This window comes from Leptidea sinapis, chromosome 35 (genome assembly GCF_905404315.1).
Source record: "Leptidea sinapis chromosome 35, ilLepSina1.1, whole genome shotgun sequence".
Taxonomy (NCBI): domain Eukaryota; kingdom Metazoa; phylum Arthropoda; class Insecta; order Lepidoptera; family Pieridae; genus Leptidea; species Leptidea sinapis.
In genome coordinates this window covers 2066876-2087149 of record NC_066299.1, presented here as the reverse complement: position 1 = coordinate 2087149, position 20274 = coordinate 2066876, and the positions used below count along the sequence as shown (strand labels likewise).

Here is a 20274-nt window from a genome sequence, read left to right as displayed (position 1 = left end):
AAATAATTGCTACTTCATTTCCTTCTTCTTCTCGGTTTTCTTTCATGTACGTTTAAGTTATTATGTAAGACTTTACGACTCTTAATAGTTCTTTTATGAGGTATACGGTAGCCATATTTTGTTTTGTTACTTGTTTGTAGTCCATACAATATCGAACACGTAAACGTGCAATTCGCACTAACAACCACACTAAATTTTGTGGCATAAAAATTCAATTGAAGGCTCAAAGATACGAGACTATTATATTAAATAGTACTATATTCTAGCGCTATCCATCTGTTGTAATAGCACAAGAATTGTAAGACCACTGTTCACCCTACCATTATTCTTCTCTTAACATACAATTTTGACATCCTTCTTCTTAACCAATTCACCAGTGGCTGTCAAGTGGTATAGTTATGAGAATATTTTCAGTAAGTACATAAAAAAATCAAAAATAAAAAAGCCACTGTGATATATTTTATGCTAACATTTACGGCTTTTGCATTTGCGACCGTCTAATAAGCATTAAACTTTGCCAATAACTTAAAAAATATGTCATTGAAGTAGCTCCAATTTGATTCTCTTCATGGCAATCATGGCCAATAATAATGATTTATTTTAAGTTCGTGATTGTTAAAATACAAATGACCACAAGTGAAACCGTTCGGCACAACAAGTAATAAAATAAAAGTCTCTACAGTTCCCTACTCTGTTATCAATAATAAAATCCTAAATGGCTACTGTTATGTTAGACAAGCATTTATTAGACTCAAACATTGACGTGTACAGAATAAAGGTATGTTTTTATTTATTTCACATCCACTTATATCACAAGTTCGTCTTTCTGTCAACAGGCTGTGTCTCATAATGTGGATAGACACAGTTGTAATTTTAGCATAATATTTATTTCTATCGTCACTTTAGGTTTAAATAGTTAGGTTTACCTAGTTCTTAGGGTTCCGTAGCCAAATGGCAAAAAACAGAACCCTTATAGATTTGTCATGTCTGTCTGTGTGTCCGTGTATGTCACAGCCACTTTTTTCCAAAACTATAAGAACTATGCTGTTGTAGCTTGGTAAGTAGATGTATTGTGTGAACCTCATTAACATTTTCACGCAAAAATAGAAAAAAAAAATTTTAGGGGTTCCTATACTTAGATCTGAAACCGTGTCTCCGTTCTGTGTCCGTGTATGTCACAGCCACTTTTTTCCAAAACTATAAGAACTATGCTGTTGTAGCTTGGTAAGTAGATGTATTGTGTGAACCTCATTAACATTTTCACGCAAAAATAGAAAAAAAAAATTTTAGGGGTCCCTATACTTAGATCTGAAACTCAAAAATGTTTTTCATCAAACCCATTCGTGTGGCTATGGATAGGTCTTTAAATGGTATTGAGGTTTGTAATATATATAATAAAACTAAAAAAAATATATGATGTACCCACATTACCATGCAAACTTCCACCGAAAGTTGGTTTGAAAGAGTTTTTTTTAATAAATATTTTGAGCTTTTGAGCAAAGATAATTTACCTTTTCCATTTAAATAATTTAATATCATTTTCCCTTGTATATAACTTTTATGTTATGTTACTTGCTGCTACGGAACCCTTCATGGGCGACTCCGACTCGCACTTTGCCGCTCTTTTATTAATTATAATAATTGATAAAAATTCAATATTTAAAATTAATTAAATTACCTTGAATAAATAGTTATTAAAAAGAATAAACAAGTAATTACTCGTCACACGGGCAAGGAAGGGACCTTTTTTTCAGAGTCAAAGTCAAATAAACTTTATTTAATTAGTCTTTAACTCACTATTTCTATATATTTCTATTAAATTACTGACTTTACCATACATTCGGAAAAAGTAGAGCTCGTGAGAAGAACATGACACATGAAAATTTCTACAACTATTTTAGAGTGAACAATATTGTATTATTATTATTTATTTACTACGAATCTACGAAATTTAATATATTAGGTTTGTATTTATATGTTTGGCCGTAGCAGGCAATGTCATGATTATATTTTTTATGGCTTGAGGTGGTGTCGTAAAGCGGGTCGTTCCGTTTCCTAAAATATGTCGAGGACGGCTGGCCCACGCGTCTGGTCGGTCCTGTCATCGCTATCTCTGCTTTTTTGATAACAAAATGTTTATTGTTACATTATTTTACATTTAAAATTGTTCATTGTTTCCATTGCTTTGTTCAAAACAAGTAAGCACCTTTATTTAGTTACAGTTTCGCGTACATATGAACTACTACACACACCCAGAAGTGAGGGTTATCACTTTAAAAAAAGAAAACAAATTGCTTGGATTTAAAAGAGCGACATCTCAAGTCAATTTATTAATATGCAAATATTGGGGTTAAGCAGGTTATTAACTGTAAAGTAGATCCTGATCCTGAAGCCTTGTGGCTCAGGTTGTCTGAGAGTTGAACAAAACATACAAAATTTATCAACGATACGTCATTACTCGAACGGTTGGCTCAGTGGAAGAGCGCTCGACTGGAACGCGAGAGGTTACGGATTCGAGTCCCGCATCGTTCATAAATTTTATAATAGATAAGAATAGTCATTTCAACCCAGAATATAAAAAATCCTTAAAAAGACATCAGCAGCTTTTCTGTGGATGAACAAATTTATTTTTTATAATAAGATTATGTTCCCAGGCGGAGCCGCGCGCTTTTCTAGTATTATCTGCCAATATAGCTGAAGGGGTTTATTCCTTTGTCCGTTAGTTTTCTTTGAATTGTTCTTATTGCGAGCACAAATAATATATATTTAAAACTATATAGGTACTGTTACTAATGTTACATAGTGCAACTACATGGGCGGAATTAATTCTCGATCAATAGTATTGCGGTCTCTTTCCCGCCGAAGGCTGTATACACAAGATGGCGGTGCCTTTGTTTCATATTGATTTTCAGGAAATGGGTTTAGTGGTGTGGGTTTGACCTCATTAAATTTGTTCTATATTATATTATTTTACAACAATATTGTTATTTCATCTATTTTAAACAGATTGTCAATCTTAAGATGATTTAATAAATATAAAATTCAAATCAGTTGGACATTCTTCTCGAGACTGACGCAAATCTTTTCGAATGTTTGGAATTAATAATGAATTATTAACAGATATATAAATATTAATATATTATGTATATAGGTATGTATTAAACGACTATTCTTATAAAGTTGGAAGACTAGAAGAATTAATGTTACATTAAATATAATATAATTAAGGAGATAGCTCATTTTGACAAAAAAATAAGGTAACTTCAATTGAGTTTCTCCTTTATTTACTAAAAGTTACAAACAATAAAATTAAAATAAACAGCCAATTGTGGCCACACGCGATGTGGCCTGTAGTACAATTGCGCTCGTCACCTTGAGACATGAGATATTAAATCTCGTTTGCCCAGTTATTTCATAGCTACGGCACCCTTCAGACCGAAACACAATAATGCTTACATATTATTGCTTCATGGCAGTAATAGGCGCCGTTTTGGTACCCATAATCCAGCCGGCATCCTTTGCAAAGGAGCCTCCCACTGGTTCTTGAGGAATACTATAGCAATTTTGAGCTGTCAGCGGTTTTGTTTCGTTTTAGAAATTCCCATAGATGCTCAATGTTATGTGTCGGGACGGCTTGGTGTCAGTCGTTTCACTGTTTAGAGGATTTGGACTAGGTAACAGGAAACCGGTTCTACGAAAGGAAGACCGGAATCAGGAGGATCTAGATACCGAGCCCAAGTATGATCGATATATTGTGAACCAAGTATTACGAAATCAGAAGTCTACCCACAATAACATCAAAAGACTTTCTATACATAGAACGTAATTGCACGGTTTGACATTTTACGAGATAATTCATGATGTTCAGAACAACGTCTGTTAGGTCAGCTAGTATAATTAATAATATAGTAAGATATTACCTCTATTTACCACACGTAGTAGACACCTACTTACATATTTGATACTTTACCATTTACAGCCATTAAAATGAACAGTTTGATGATGGATTAAATAAAAATTTTTGGATTGTTAGAAGTGGAAACTTCTCAAAAGAAAACTCTTCAGAAAAGGTGGTTATTACAAAATTCCTCAGTGGAATTTTTATATATTACTAGCTGACCCGACAGACGTTGTTGTGTCAATTATAAAAAAAACATGTTTTATAGGAATTTGCCAATAAAATTTCAAAACATCAAGAATTGTTTCGTAAAAAATGCTACCTGTTGTTATAATGAAATTGTTCCACAGAGGAACTGTCAAACCGTGCGTCACTAAATTCTCGCATAGAAAATCGGTTCATACAAAACAAATATTGAAAATAAAAATAATTATGGGTCCCAAATCGAAATAAAAACTATCCTATCTCTCAAGTTGGACCAAACTGCACTCCATGAAGTGATCCCCATTAAAATCCGTTCATTAGTTTAGGAGTCCATCGCGGACAAACAACGTGTCACGTAATTTATATATATTAAGATAATAAGGATAGTACAAATGCTATTATTTCATGAAAATATCTACTTACTACGTATCTGAAGTACCTACGGATAATAAAATTCAGATATTTTGATGAAATTGGAGCCTTGATTTCTCAAATAACTGAAATTATAAACAAATACTAAATTTGTTGTTAATTTCAATTTAATTCTTCCACACGACAAAGGACTGACATACAGACAGACAAATAATTTTATTTTTATTTTTCCAAAAGCTGTTGATTTCAACGAGCAACGTTTATCTGTCCTTTTTACACGTCTTGGTACTAAAATAATTAAATAAAGGTTAATTTCCTTATTGCCTGACAAATTTTAAACTAAAGTAGGTCTTAAAAAATCATTTAAAAAGTAGGGAGAGATAATTCACAATATATTCTTGATAATATTCGCGGGTTTTATTGAAACTCTGATAATCATAATGTTAACACCAGGAACATAAAATTTTACCTAACTTATGCCTACTAGGTAGGTAGTACTCGGTTAAGTAGTTACAAAGTTGGGCTATGTAAGTACAAGATCCCAGGAAATGTACCAAATAGGTACCTACTATACAGAGCGCCCCAAAGTTATGGGACATGAAAGGAAAGTAGGTACCTTAAATATCGTAGATTGTCGATTTGCGTAAGACAAAGGAGGGATCACATTTTGAGCATTTAATTAATTAATTTACAAAAAAATACCCACTTAATTGACTACTTTCTCATCTACATATTATAAAAGTAGGGGTGTTTTTTTACATTTAAGTTGGTTCGATTCCTCGTCTGGGAGGCAAGTAATTTTTAGAAAATCTTTGAATGCAGAATTACTAACTTTTAAAAATAACATAAAGTCTTCTTTCAGTAAAATACCCTATCTACGATATTTAAGGTACTTTCCCATCATGTCCCATAGCTTTGGGACATCTGTATATGTTGTGAAATTCAAAATAATTTTATTTTCTTTGATTAGCGCGAGTTACATTTAAATAAAAAACTTTAATTTAAAGAAAAAAGGATATCTGGAAAGGTCTTGAAACGTCGGGTTAACTAAAATAAGAATAAAAATGTAACCTTTACAATTGCTTTACAATTACACGCGTTTATTCTTTACAAAGTGTTTTATTTAAATTCAAAATAAATATTACAAAACGATGACCTTAAGAATTGCTTTTTTTTAATTAATTACCTACCACATTTTAGGAATGGAGCGATCTAATGAATTACTTTATTTGTAATGCAATCTTATAAAAAAAGCCTCGCTGAGTTTGTTCTGCTCGCCTGGTCTGAAGTAGATTATTTCGATTAGATATATTTTCGAATGGGTGGGAAATTTGAAGTTACTTGTAACCACGGGCGTGCATATCATATAGGCAATTAGGCAGTGCATACCACGTTATGAACCTAAATAAATATAGGATTAGTGTTAAATTTATTACCTACGACGGGTAGTATACCTACAGATTGCATATACAAAGATTTGCAGCGTTTCATACAACCTATGTCGTACTGTCGGAGTAAAGTGGAACTACGACTAGTCATATCTACAGTGCCTACCTTGCTAGAAAACCAATCCACGCCCCTGCTTCTAACTAATAAGTAGTAAACAATATAGTGTACAGTATATTATAATTGTTACAGAAATTAAAACGTGAACTGACTATGTATTCCACTATAAGTTTGCATGCCTTATGGGTTAGGATAAGAGCAGCTGTTAATTATAAGCCAACAACATCTTATTATTACCTTATCTTGCAAATAAAGTTGATTTGATTTGATTTGATTTAATTTGAATAATTTATCAAGGATAAGGTACAACATAATTATTTTCTGAAATAAGTTCCTTCAAAGATAATTAAACAAATCATTGACAATATTAAGCTAACAGTATAGGTAGGTACCTCCCTGTTGTTTTATGTCGTTTTATAGTCATGAAAAATGCAGGGAGTAATTTAATTAGCATTATGAGTTCTACAATAAAAGCCTTAAATGTTTCAGATGCTGGCAGTGACTTTAGTGGGCGTGGCGTTTGTCGCAATTTGCTGTGCTGACCAATCCGGGCTGAGTGGGAGCCAGCCAATCAGCGTGAAGGATGGCACCCCTGAGGTCGTTCTGCAGCTGAAGTATGACGGGGGTGAACTCAACCGGATATATCTGACGCAGTTCCGCAAGGAGTTGTCTGCGGCGACCCCTGCAGTGCCAGCGAGCGGCAGGCTGTGTACAGACCTGTGCTACGCAGGTTGAGTGTTGTGTTGAATAATGTGTGTTCTTTATGTCTGTGATGAAGTTCCTTTTATAAATAGGATTTTAAGGCAAGGGTAAGTCGACATTCTATAAAGGCATTGATTTTCTCAAAATTGATTCCTTTAGAATTCTTTTTGATGTCATTTCTAATATTCTACTACCGAGACAAATGGCGCTCTGAGAACGAAGAAGCGGTGCAAGAAACTCTCCCAGCATTATTTTTCTGCGCTCTTTTTAATAAAATATACAATATTGTACTGTCATTGCTATTGCTATAAAATAATCATAATCTAGTCTCAGGCAGTCGGATCACTTAGATATTCAGCTGTGGAGTAGTATGATTTATTTATATTGGAAAGCAGTCTCTTTTCTATTGAGATAGATATACAGTATTTAACAATTTAAATTTTTCATTATTGGCGCATCTAGACAGTGCAGTAGGTAGTAATTTGTATAATTTAACTTGTTTTTTTTTCTGGTACCAACTGCTACTACTACGAGAAATATATGTTAAATTCTCGATTTTTTTTTAAAACTCATTACATTAAAATATTTTTTATTATGGATAGGTACTATTTATATTTCAAGTATCATACTAAATATCCATTATTGCTTTGGGTCTTTAAATAAATAGTGCAAAATAGAAATGTACAAAAAAAAATGTTTTCGCTGTTTGTTTAGGTACCTATCTATCTGTTTACTTTGCTGGTATTTTATTGAGGTTTGTTTTTAAAAACTAATGATACCTAAAATAATTGTAGTATATAGTAGGTATGTACCTATTTAATTTTTTTTATATGAGAGGGGGCAAACGGGCAAGAGGCTCACGGGATGGGATGAGGTGAGGCAACCGCCCATGGACATCCGCAACAACAGGTGTGTCAAGAAATGCGTTGCCGGCCTTTAAGGTGGGAGTATGCTTTTTTCTTGAAGGTCCCTAAGTCGTATCTGTTCGGGAAGACCGCTGCCGGTAGTTGATTCCACAAAGTGGCTGTGCGAGGCAAGAAATTTCGAAGAAAACGCGCGGTTGTGGAATGCCAGACGTCTACGTGATGCGGATGGTACTTTGCACGTAATGTCCGATGGTGGAATTCGGCCGCTGGAATCAACCCGAACAGCTCCTCTGAGCACTCCCCGTGATAAATGCGGTAGAAGATGCAGAGAGAACCCACATCTCTACGCAATGCTAGAGAATCAAGCCGATCGGAGATGACTTGATGGTCGATCATTCGAGCCGCTCTTCGTTGTATGCGGTCAAATGGAAGAAGCTGGTACTGGGGACCACCCGCCCAGAGGTGAGAACAGTACTCCATGTGAGGCCGAATTTGCGCCTTATAAAGTTATCTAAATCATAAATAATATGTCGGAATCATCATTTCAGCCGGCAGATATAAATAATATAATAAGTAAATAAATTAACTTGCCATCGATTTGGATTTAAGGATTGGTCTCCGCTGCGCTCCAACTAGATACCGCAGGCATAGTCGCAAAGTGCGGCAACTAATACTACGCCCAAGTGAGCGTAATCGAGCCAGTCTCGAACAATGTGTGACGTTGACATGCCACATGTTTTGTTAAACATTGCTAATAATTGAAAATGAAATGCCGGGTTGCGTAGTAAAACTTTATAAAAATAATACATGAAATAAGAAAGACACTGGGATCAATTATCATCAATTAATATTTTGTATTTTATTAATTTTAATGTTAAATACCTAACACGGAGCGTATATTATATAATTTGAAAGATGCCATTGAGTGTCAAGATGCCACGCACACAAGCATCTTTATATATAGCCAATACACACTACAATATGAAGTTGCCGTAATAAAAAAGCTAAAATACAACTAAAATACATAAACATAAACAGCTAAAATATAAAATAAAATATGTTTTTTCTCATTCTGACTTAGGTCAATAGAAGAAGACAGAGTGAGAATTAGCAATGCTTTAAGTTAGCAGACTATTATGAATAAGTGGGTAATTCGTTTGACAATGCATCGTAAAACACAGATTCTATACTGCTGTATCTGTTCTGTTAATTACTCCACCCCTTGGCGTTGCACAGAAATATCGCTTTTTTTTTTTAGTGTTCTATAGTACTTATCACGGAGAGTGTTCTGAAGAGCTGTTTCAACTGATGTCTGCTGATGATTCCACCATCACACGGCACGCCAGCAACTTCAATATCAATCTCACCATCTGGTTGAGTGGCCTTTCTGCACGGAGCAGTTGTCAAGCTTTCTGCCACGAACACCAAACGAGAAATGAGCTTTGTGCTTCAAGGGTGCTAGTGATATTACTGGGATTTGCCCAGACTTAACATCTTATATCTCAAGGACGAGCGTAGTTGTAGTGCCGCATAGAAACTTTGGGTTTTCAAAATAATAATGGGCTGGGCGTATCAATTACCATCAGCTGAACGTTCTGCTCGCCTAGTCCCTTATTGTCATAAAAAAAATATCGATACGACACGGGTCGGTATACTTTCCTAAAAATCGCGTCATTCCTAATTTCTCTGGTGTAGTAGTCATTTTGCGATTCTCAATTAGTTAAAAAGACCACGAGTTATCCCTTCTTATTAAGTTATTCTTGAAAACTCTGAGCGACGCTACAATTCCTACGGCGCCCTTCAGACATTTTGGTTAACATTGTCATTTGAAACTTCAGTCTCTATATGAAGTTATTTAGATTCAAATTAATTGCTTGTATTATTAAAAGACTATTATGCTGAGATCTATGCAGCGTACTAAGACTTTGCTCAGACTTGACTCGTGACGTAAAACATAGCTAAGTGTAACCTTAGCATACCTAATCTTTTATCTCGTTTTTATAGTGATTTGACAACTGAAAATTATACTGAGCTTAAGCTAAGACAGGCGAATAAGTAAAGTCTGCAAATGTAAGTTATTACGTAACTTACATTTGCAGACTTTGCAACGTCTAGAATCTCTGAAAAATTTATTGAATTAGGCATTACTTTGCGGATTTCTATTAATATACAAATTTTGTTAGTCTTCTTGAGTGTAATTTTTATTATGACAGAAAGAGATGAGACGAGCAGGACGTTCAGGTGGTGGTTCAATTGATACGACCTGCCCATTACAATGCAGTGTCGCGTAGATTCTTGAATAACCCAAAAATTCTGAGCTGCACTACAATTGCGCTCGTCACCTTGAGACATACGATATAAGATCTCACTGCCCAATAATTTCTTTATTTCTAGCTACGGCGGCCTTCCTACCGAAACACAATAATGCTTACACATTACTGCTTCACGGCAAAAATAGGCGCCGTTTTGGTACCCATAATATCTAGCCGGCATCCTGTGCAAAGACAAATATTAGCGACATGTGTTTCGCCTCTACACGATATAAGATATCCTCAGGAGAGGTTGACTCGCCAAGTTCTGGTACGAGTCTCTCGTGAAGAAAGGACTTACAAAATTTAGTTAAATGAGCCAGATACAAAGCTGAAATACTTTTCTTCTTTAAACAAACATTTTATAAATGAAGGAATTATATTTTTCAACCAGGACTCGGCGGTGAGGGCTGCGGCCCTGGCTGCAGTAAGCTGGTGCCGATTGGTCTGAAGACAGCGCTCAGCAATGTGACGGACTCCGGAGTGCAGTACGGGGAGCCCAGGATCGAAGTGTGTCCGGCGCTCTGTGCCAACAGACTGGGTAACTATTATATTACTAATTGATAAACTCTCTCTGGATGGACAGAACCTGGACTGTCATGTATGGACTGGCTAGCACCACTAGTTATAAACGTTTCGGTGTTATTACAAAAAAAATGGCTTAAACACGTGTTTTGTTAGACAGTGACCTAACTGTAACGTCTTAAACGGATTTTATCTTTTTCCATTACAAAACAATGATTAGCTTACGTTGAGTTAAAACGGGTTAAGGACAACATAAACTGAAGGAACGCAATAATTTTTGTCAGCTGTCATCATATAATCAAAATCTTCCATATGAATATGATCCGTCAGACACACCTTAGACAAGCTTCGATTCGTCTAAAGATTGTTGATCACTAAGCAACAGAAAGACTCAGATTTGTAATAAAACTTTTTAAAACAAGTCTTCAACACATAGATTAAATATTCTTCTATTCTAGGTGAGCCTCTGTGTAACTGCCCCAATGTGGAAGTAGCAACCAATCTTCATACAAACTGGACTTCTGTATGTGACGCTTTTTGCGATACCGACGGCTACGTTTTGCAAGGTGAGTTATACTTGAAAATATAGGAAGTTACACAGTTTGTGAGTCTTTATGTATCTTTTGTTTGTTTTCTTTATAAACTAAAAATAAAAAGAGGTAGGTAATAAATAGCAGATTCGGACAGTTACTCACATTCGACGAACTTAGCTTAGCTTCTTATTATTAAATACACCATCTCGACTTCAAATAATTTAATCATCAATACATTGAACAATTTTTTAGTGGAAATAATTCCAGAATTCCTAGGGCTGGTTCAGTGAAGCGAATTAATTGCTGTTACTAATAAACCTACTATTCTGATCCAGTGTTTCTTTAACTATGTTTGTTATTTTAAGAGTACAAGCCTTTAATAGAATAGGAAATAGTTGAATTAACTTATTAGTCTAAGTGCTAAGAATGGGCCAGTTTTAGCCACAAATTCAAATTCAAATATTTTTATTCAAAATAGGATTTAAAATCACTTATTGAACGTCAAAAACTACCACCCATTCAAAAGAGGCTGCCTCAGACCTGAGAAGAATGGGCGCAAGAAACTCAGAGGGCTTATTTTTTTATTTAATAAAATATGGATTACAAAGTGATATCGTACAATAAACATTTATAATTAAAAAGCCTGAGGGTGTTCGGTTTATTCCCAGTCCGTGGTGTCATTAAGAAAATCGTTTATGCTACAATAACCTTTCCCACACAACCGTTTTTTAGCAATTATTTTAAATTTCGTAACACATTTGTTTTGTACATTTTCTGGGATCATATTGTAGAAGCATATACATCGCCCAACAAAAGACTTACTAACTCGACCCAACCGAGTAGTAGGCATAACAAGTTATGTTTGTTCCTCGTGTTAACATTATGAATGTCACAGTTTCTAGAGAATTTCTCAATGTGCTTATGAACATACAGAACATTATCAAAAATGTATTGAGAAGCAACAGTCAAAATGTTTATTTCTTTAAACACAGAACCAGAGTATAGTCCAATGTAGCTCTGACAGTGATGGCGATATCTTGTGCGACTCAAGAGCATTCAGTACCCAATTTCATGATATTTACATCCCAGTAATAACTTACTGTTATCTGTCTTTAGGATGCCCACTATGCGACACTCAGAAAAATACTTCAGAGATGGCAGCTAAAGTAAGGATGTTTGTGGACACAGTGGATGGATGGCAGGCGTGGTGTAACGTGCAGTGCCGCCAGGGTCGCGGCGGCGCGGCCTGTAACTGTGACCGGACGCCATTTTGAAAACACCGCAATTCTGTGCAATTACCACACGCTTAGTAGAAATGCTTCCACATTTTCAGATTTCATCGAATTAATGCTTTTAAAATTAGAATGCTAATATATTGTATGTATTGATAAATCTCAGAATACATAACTGACATGGAGTGCAGGATTACGTTTACTGGTATTTTTTTAATTTTTTAAACCGTTGACTCTTACCACGGAGCTCCCGGTTCTCCCATTCTCAACGGCCTCGTACTAATGTGTTTTTCGTATGTTTGTCCTTTGACCTTTACTTCATTGGCCTCCGCTTCCATAAAAAAAAAATTGTGACAGATATGAGGAGAGGGTACTCGCTAACAAGGCGACTCTTTGAGGATGAAGCTAATTGCTATTTTTAAGCGCACTACCTGTACCTAGGATATGACAACGTATCATATTTCCAGCGACAAGATAAACAGAAAAGATATAATTTAAATTCCTCGTTCCTTATTTGCAATCCTAACATCAGTGCCCAAAGGGAATGAGTAGTACCTACACTTCTATATCAATCAATCTTTTATGTCATCAATGAAAGCTCTAATGAAATGCTCCGTGATAGTTCTATATTCTGAGAAAAATACTTAAGTCACGTATCGAATAGGTATCTATATTTATATGTTAAGATGTACATTGATAAAACTGTGCGGACGACAATATTAAAGAATAGACCTAGCTATTAAAAGGGCGCTGTTAAATTATTAAAAATAAGGAGCGCCCTGAAATATAGCTACATATTAAAATATTTTAATTAATGATTGTTAATTCATGAGATTAACATAGATACGGTCAGAATATATATATTTTTAATATAGAGAACATATCTTTACAGCGGAGAATGACAGTAGCTGAAGACTTTTTGGCGGTATTGATTTTAGGAATTACAATAGAATACAATCAATTTCAAAGTAAACTCTGGCAAAATCTAAGAAAACTTTCCTTGGCTTTTGGCCGCACTATAGCTAATCAAATATGGTTTTTAAGAAAGTCAAGTAATATGGTCAAACAGATTGCATTTGCGGATGTATTTATATGACGAAATGGCTCCCAATAGTCAAAACCGTGACATAAACTGCAGCCCATGGAAGTTAGTTGACTCACATAACGCACGCACTATGCGTAAACCACCGACTGTTGCTGATATTTCTTATGAATTAAACCATTTTATCTGCCGCCGGAAAGTGGGCCAAAAGTAAGGATGAGAAAACGTCAAAAATTCGACGTCATGTATGCGAAATTCACGTTGATATACTAGATTAAGGATTGGCCTCCGATTCGGTCCAACTAGATACCGTTTTACCTATGAACAATAGCTGTTTTTTACGGCATCTTTATATTGTAGTGTGTATTGACTACGACAATTTGTAAAAATGCTTGTGTGCGTGGCATCTTGACACTCAATTGTCATCTTTCAAATTTTTATAACTTATATGCGCTTCGTGTTATTTTACATTGAAATTAATAAAATACAAAATACTTACTGATGATATGTGATCCCAGTGTCTTTCTTATTTCTTGTAGTATTATTTTTACAAAGTTTTACTACGCAACCAATTTTAGTTTCAATTATTAGCAACGTTTAACAGAACCAGTGCGCACGTCAACGACATACATTGCTCGAGACTCAACCTCGAGTGCGCTCACTTGGGCGTAGTATTCGTTGCCGCACTTTGCGACTACGCCTGCGGTATCTAGTTGGAGCCCAGCGGAGACCAATCCTTTATCTAAGGATGATATCATATTTGTCTGTTACATTGTGTGAGTATGAGCGTCTCGAGCGGTTTCGTAATCGATCAACCGCTTGCAGGAAAAACCGTACCTTAAAAGCCTTCACTTTACACTAACTGGTATTTTCAGATTGTCTGTCATTCACTTCGTCAATCTTTTTCCTATAACCCAATCAATGATCGTATTTTATATTAGTATATAAGTCAGTTTGAACTTTTATTTTTTATTATTATTTTAATTAAAATTCTTTATGATTTCCTTTTGTTTTTTTTTTCAACCTACCAAGTCAATTATTGCAAATGGTTCAGCAAGCAACCATTTGGCAAATTATATTGACTCCCTAAATTTTTCAATTTAAAATTTCGTAGCTATGTAGACATTTTGTATGAGGTAGATTTATGATTTAAAGTTAACTATTTTGTATTAAGATTAGTGTTTCGTAGAAAATATAAACGTAATATTAACGTATATCATAAGTACTTTACTTGCAAAGGCATAAAAACTGCAAAATATCTTTATCAATTTACAAAGGTTTCTAGGAATCCAAATGAAATAGGATCCTAGTTCATTTGGATTCTTAGATAGATGCATCACAGCTATAAACTATTTTCCAACTCATCATAGGATAAACTTATCAGTTGTACAACAATAATGTATCGAAGCCGTACAAACTTGACGTTTTCTCCTATATTCCTATGTTCTGTGAACGTATTATTGAATATTCGTCAGTTATTGCTGTAGATATCTTTTGATCTTACTGTTCCATTATATGCCTGGCTAGCCAGTACGTGTAGCCCTTGATAACGGCTTTCTTGTCTATAGTAATGATATATGGATAGGACAGTTGCATCGCGTAAAACTCGAATACTGAGCAGAGTTTCCTCCAAATTTTTATCTACAGTCTATAACAGTCAGTTAAACTCTAACTAGGTACTTACATTAGTTATTTATGCAACTGTAGTGTAATAAGGGGTGTTAAAACACGAATGTGGGTTTATACGATAATAGTATCACATGAGTGTTTTAATACCTAATTATCAACAGTTGCATACAAGGCATTATCTACACCCATAATATGAATCCTCTATAAAAGATTCTGAAACAGCTTACTGCATTAAAAAAGCCAGTCCTTAGTAACCATAATATCAGTCAAAGGAGTGTTATTATGAAAACAGATGATATAATGTTGTACTGAATTTCATTACAACACTCGTTTGGATAATGTAATAGTTATTAGGACATTGGTTGTTTTAATGTTGGCAATAAGCTAACTGTTTTAGAATCTTTAATAGAGGATTTAAAGCATGGGTGTAGATAAACTATGTTATGCAATAGCTACTAATGAATATGATATCTGAAGTTGATCGTTTTACAACCATTTTGCATTATGGGTATAGAGTCGCACTAAATAAACAAAGATGAATCAACAACACTCCTAGCAGATAGATAAATACACAGTGAAATAATCTTTTTTTTTATTTCCATTTTGAAGTGCTGAACATATCGATAGCTCAGTTCCAATTTTTACCGTTTTAAGAAATATTGGAAGTAACAACTAAACTGCATTCACTTATAGACATGTTTATCTGTGGTAATTGGAGGTAGTTCTTGAAAAACGTTCCACGCCGCAAACATCACATGTTAAGGAATTCGTGTTTAAAGATTAATAAATATTAGTGTATCCATACATGTGGGTTGGGCTGCTTAGTCATGATGTCATTCAGAGAGTGACAGTAGGGCTGCCATTTTTTGTCAGTCCGTTAATATGAATCACGTGACCAATTTTGAGTTCTTAACTCAATTTCGACATGAGTGTGGTTTGGAACGTTTGTCTGGAGTTACGTTAAATTCTCATATTTATCTCAAACTAACTGAATTTTAGACGTATCGATATAAAACCATTAGATAAGAAAATCGTAAGAATCTGGACACATTATCGATGTCGATAATGATCACCTAATCACCTGCCAACAGGTGAACCACAGCTATCCATTGGTTGATAGCATTTAATAATCGTATAAGTAAAAATCTAATTTTCATTTGTTCATAATCTTATTGTATTCATATTTATATGTTAAAATATGTATGTTTGGAAAAATGTTATAGTTTCACTGTTACTTAGTTACAACCACAAGCTACAAGCTTAGACCTGTGCATTTTTGTGGAGAAGATTTTTGTTGCCTTCCACTAAACAACGTCTACCGGGTTAAGCGTTTAACAAATAAATACAATACTCACATAATTTACGGAGCACAGCTAACACATACAAAAACACATGATAGGTCACTAAGTAGTTTCGATAAAAATACCCACAATTGGTAAGCTTAAACTATAATCTGTTTACTCTTCCTTGTCATTTTCCTTAACTCTATTGAACTGGTGTAAACTTTAAACTAGCCAGTTGGCACACAGACTGTTTAATGTTTACTATGATAAGTTAACAACGAGATCAGACAACACAATTGCTTTTAATTACAACACTGACATCATACGAGCTGAAAGTTATTCAAGTATTTTGTTAGTAATTAATGTATAGTACTTACCTACGTTTCTAAGGATAGATGTATCCCGTGTTATAAACGATGTTAAGCATTCACGGTTAATAAATGCATAGAGAGCCAGGAAAGAATGTAAATAGCAGCCAATTTTTAACAATTATTTATTTTGAATGAAATTATAACAATGCAAATGTATAGTCACAGCGCCTTAAAATTAGGTTAAGGGGATCGAATGTCAATGATATTATTTTAAAATAGCTATTACAACAGTGCGTTTGATTTATTGTGAGGGTAGTCACAAACTTAAACAGCATGCTGTTTTTTGGCAACCATTATTTGAAACAGACATTTTTGTATTTCTGGGTATATCTGTCTAATGTCAAACTCCCTTCATTCTTCAATTCAAATTTCAAACGTTCCGTTAGCAGTGTTCTATTTCTAAGAGAATACATACAATTAAATACTTTAAATGTATAGAACGTCATTGACTTTGAGAGAAAATGCCAGAGGTTTGTGTAATAAGTGTTACTACTTTAGAATAAAAAAAATCTATCTACTGTATAAACTTAATTATAAGTAATTGAAAATATGTTTGTATACAAACAAATACAAATTATATATCTAGGTATAGAAGTTATAGCTGTGTTTTGTTCAATCATTTCGTTTTTTTAATTTGGTTTTAAGTCTTAAGTATATGAGTAAACTAAATACCATAATTGGATCGTAAACCATGTCGATCTGTAACTTACTTTAAAAACAGAAGGAGAATTGAATAATTACTAGGTCAGGGTTCCTCAACCTTTATTGTCTCAGATATCTTTACCCAAATGTGAGTTTTCTTGAATGTAAATTCAAAAGAAGCGGAATTTACAAACAAGAACTCACACTATTTGGATAATTATGGATTTCAGCAAAATAACGACTGATTCCTAAAAAGTAATAATAAAATTCTCCAGGTGTCCTTGTTAAAGTTCCAATTTGACTATGATTCACTCAATATTTATTATGTCAAAGAAAAAAAAGAAAATTAAGTAAAAGAAAAAAAAAACATATTTACTTTTGTTTATGTCTGTTTGTTTTTTTTATGTTTAATACGATTGTATTATTGTTGTTAATAATATCGTTATCTAGTTGTAAACTTAGTATTAAAACAACCAAGAATAATCGCGACAAACAATATCACATATGTCTTCCAATAATTAAGGGTAGGTAGTTTAAAGTTACGATTATAACATATCAAATAATGCAAAAGGGTTTGGTTCTCCTGGTTCTGTTGATCGGCTGATAATAATTAAAACTATTTATGTTTTTAAGTGATAACCCTCTCTTCTGGGATTAATTACACAAATAAAATTTAAAAACAAAATTTATGAACGATGCGGGATTCGAACCCGCGACCTGTCGCGTTCCGTGCGAGGACATTTCCAACTGAGCCAACCGTTCGAGTGAGGTATCGTTGATAAATCTTGTATGTCTTGTTCAACTCTCAGGTTGTGGCTTCATCTACAGGATCTACTTTACAGTTGATAACCTGCTCAAAGCAATATTTGCATATCAGGAAACATATGAAGCCACAACCTCAGAGTTGAACAATTCATACAAGATTTATCAGCGATACGTCAGTGTAGCGGTTGGCTCAGATGGAAGAGCGCTCGCACTGAACGCTAGAGATCGCGATTTCGAGTCCCGCATCGTTCATAAATTATGTCTTCAAATTTTATTTGTGTAATTAATCCCAGAAGTGAGGGTTATCACTTTAAAATATTAGTATTAGTATATGTAGTAAAATAATTACTTAACTTTACTACAGATTTATTAAAAAAAAATATCAATTTTGGGCGCATACTTTCCGTATTTCTCTGAATTGCTGTTGTTTCCAATAAAACCATGAATAATAAACAGATGATGCGGGAATCTGTTATTAATTATGGTAAGTACTTAATAATTGAATGAATTTGCTTTTTAAATTTCGAATAGTGAAAAGTATCTTCTTTTCATTGTTTATAGGTAGGTATGAACCGGGAGAATTAAATCAATGAGGTTTAGCAAACCTTTTTAGTTAATACTTCGAATTGTATTTGTATATAAACTTGTACATATTAAATATCTTTAGGACTCTCTCCCTATAAAGTGTTTTTTTTTAAAAGCTTAAGTTATTTAGTCTTATTGTATTTTTTATTTTACCCTTTCATGTCTGCCTTATTTAATTAATGTCTATGAAATCACGAAAGCTTGCACGGAAAAAAAAATCTGGGAAGTTCATAATATCAGTGTTAGGAATAAACGTTTGCTGAGAACTTTCCTTTTTGCAAATCGCGCTGCTGCCTCGTTTGTTATCATTCTAAATTATTAAAATAATCCTTCCATGTTTTTATATTTATTTTTTTATCGTTATTTTACATTTGTATTGTCATTTTTTCTTTTATTTATATAATATTAATTGTTCGTATCTATTACATTTGTAAAAAAATTGGTGGCAGTTTTCGCAAATAAAGATTATTATTTTTATAAACTAGGATGAGTTAATTATATGTATAATTATCTATATATTATATTAACTTATAGATTGCGAATACTTAGTACCTAGTAATAATTGATTATTTCATTCGTTACTAGGTAAAGTAGGAATAATATTTAAAACTATAACGATGGTATCTAATATACCAAATAGTTATTTAAGTTAAAAATGAATCAAACAGTATTGTTAATAAGGTTTAGTAAATATTAAATAATCTAGTTAATATAATAATATGAAATGATATAAATCATAACATTATTGTTACTAATAGGTAAAAAGTATGTGTATATAATGTACTTATATTTATTAGAATCATTATCTTTATTCTAGTATGTATTAAGTACGTATGTATGCGTATTTATATATCGCTGGGTTCACTTATTAATATCACGAACTACGGCGCAATAAAGTTAAGGAATTATTAAATCGACAACTTAATAACTTAGTAAGTAGGCCATTATGTTTTTAAATTATGATAAGCAATTGAATAATTTATATATTTTTATTACGTCATAATTTATATTCATTACATCGTGAACGTAACTTTTTTCGTTGAAATGTTTTTTTGAACATATAAAAATATTCTTAACTGGATTTGGGATGCTACGGGTACTATTTTACCTATAAATTGACATTCGGAACATCAGAATTATCATTGTATTGACAGTGTTGTCAGCGGTACCTATACTCTATAGCACAGTAGACATATGTATCCTATGGTAAACATTTTGCATATTATTCTTTGTTTATCCTCAGGTATAGCTTTATACCAAGTTTATTTGTAAAGCCGTAAGGATTACTTACATTCTGGCAGCAAGTCATCGAAGCTAGTTTTGTTCTATATATATATATATATATATATATATAAGCAAATAATATGTAATGTCAACCAGTACTCTATCCAATACTCGCTTGCAGAGTATAAACAACTTGCTTGCAATAGGTACTTACTAGTTACTTATGAATGTAAAAATCACGATAACAATTAATTGTGTATCTCATTGGCAAGCATAGATTAGATATGAAAAAAAAATCTTTTAATTTATTGTATTACCTATATCTGTCTGTATATTTTTTTAAACATTAAATCATAAGTTATTTAGATTCGCTTTATATAGGCTCTCAGGGCTTAGTGCAATAATCGTAATTAGTTATAAAATAAAACAAAATTTAGCATGAAAATTTCTTTATTTTTAAATAATTACTTATCGATAGTTTATTGAAGAAACTTGAAACGAGAAGTGACCACTATTTGTACGAGGACGAGCGCTGGTTCACAGATATGCGCAGATATCCAACCATGAGGCCAAACCTAACCCAACA

At 33.5% G+C, this 20274-nt stretch overlaps 2 protein-coding genes across 2 annotated transcripts in view; one reads left to right on the top strand and one right to left on the bottom strand.

The window, feature by feature from the left end:
* The window catches only part of LOC126975387 (glutamate decarboxylase), an 85831-nt gene extending 69621 nt beyond the window's left edge, over positions 1–16210 (bottom strand). The window contains exon 1 of the mRNA XM_050823266.1: positions 16174–16210. The gene's annotated coding sequence lies outside the window, so the exon portion shown is untranslated. The remainder of the gene's footprint in view (positions 1–16173) is intronic.
* Positions 749–14193, top strand: LOC126975394 (uncharacterized). Its single transcript, XM_050823285.1, has 5 exons — positions 749–778; positions 6470–6710; positions 10252–10398; positions 10841–10948; positions 12032–14193. Exons 2-5 carry the CDS (start codon positions 6470–6472, stop codon positions 12187–12189), a joined length of 654 nt encoding a protein of 217 aa, XP_050679242.1. The 5' UTR covers positions 749–778; the 3' UTR covers positions 12190–14193.
* Positions 16211–20274: the final 4064 nt, after the last annotated feature.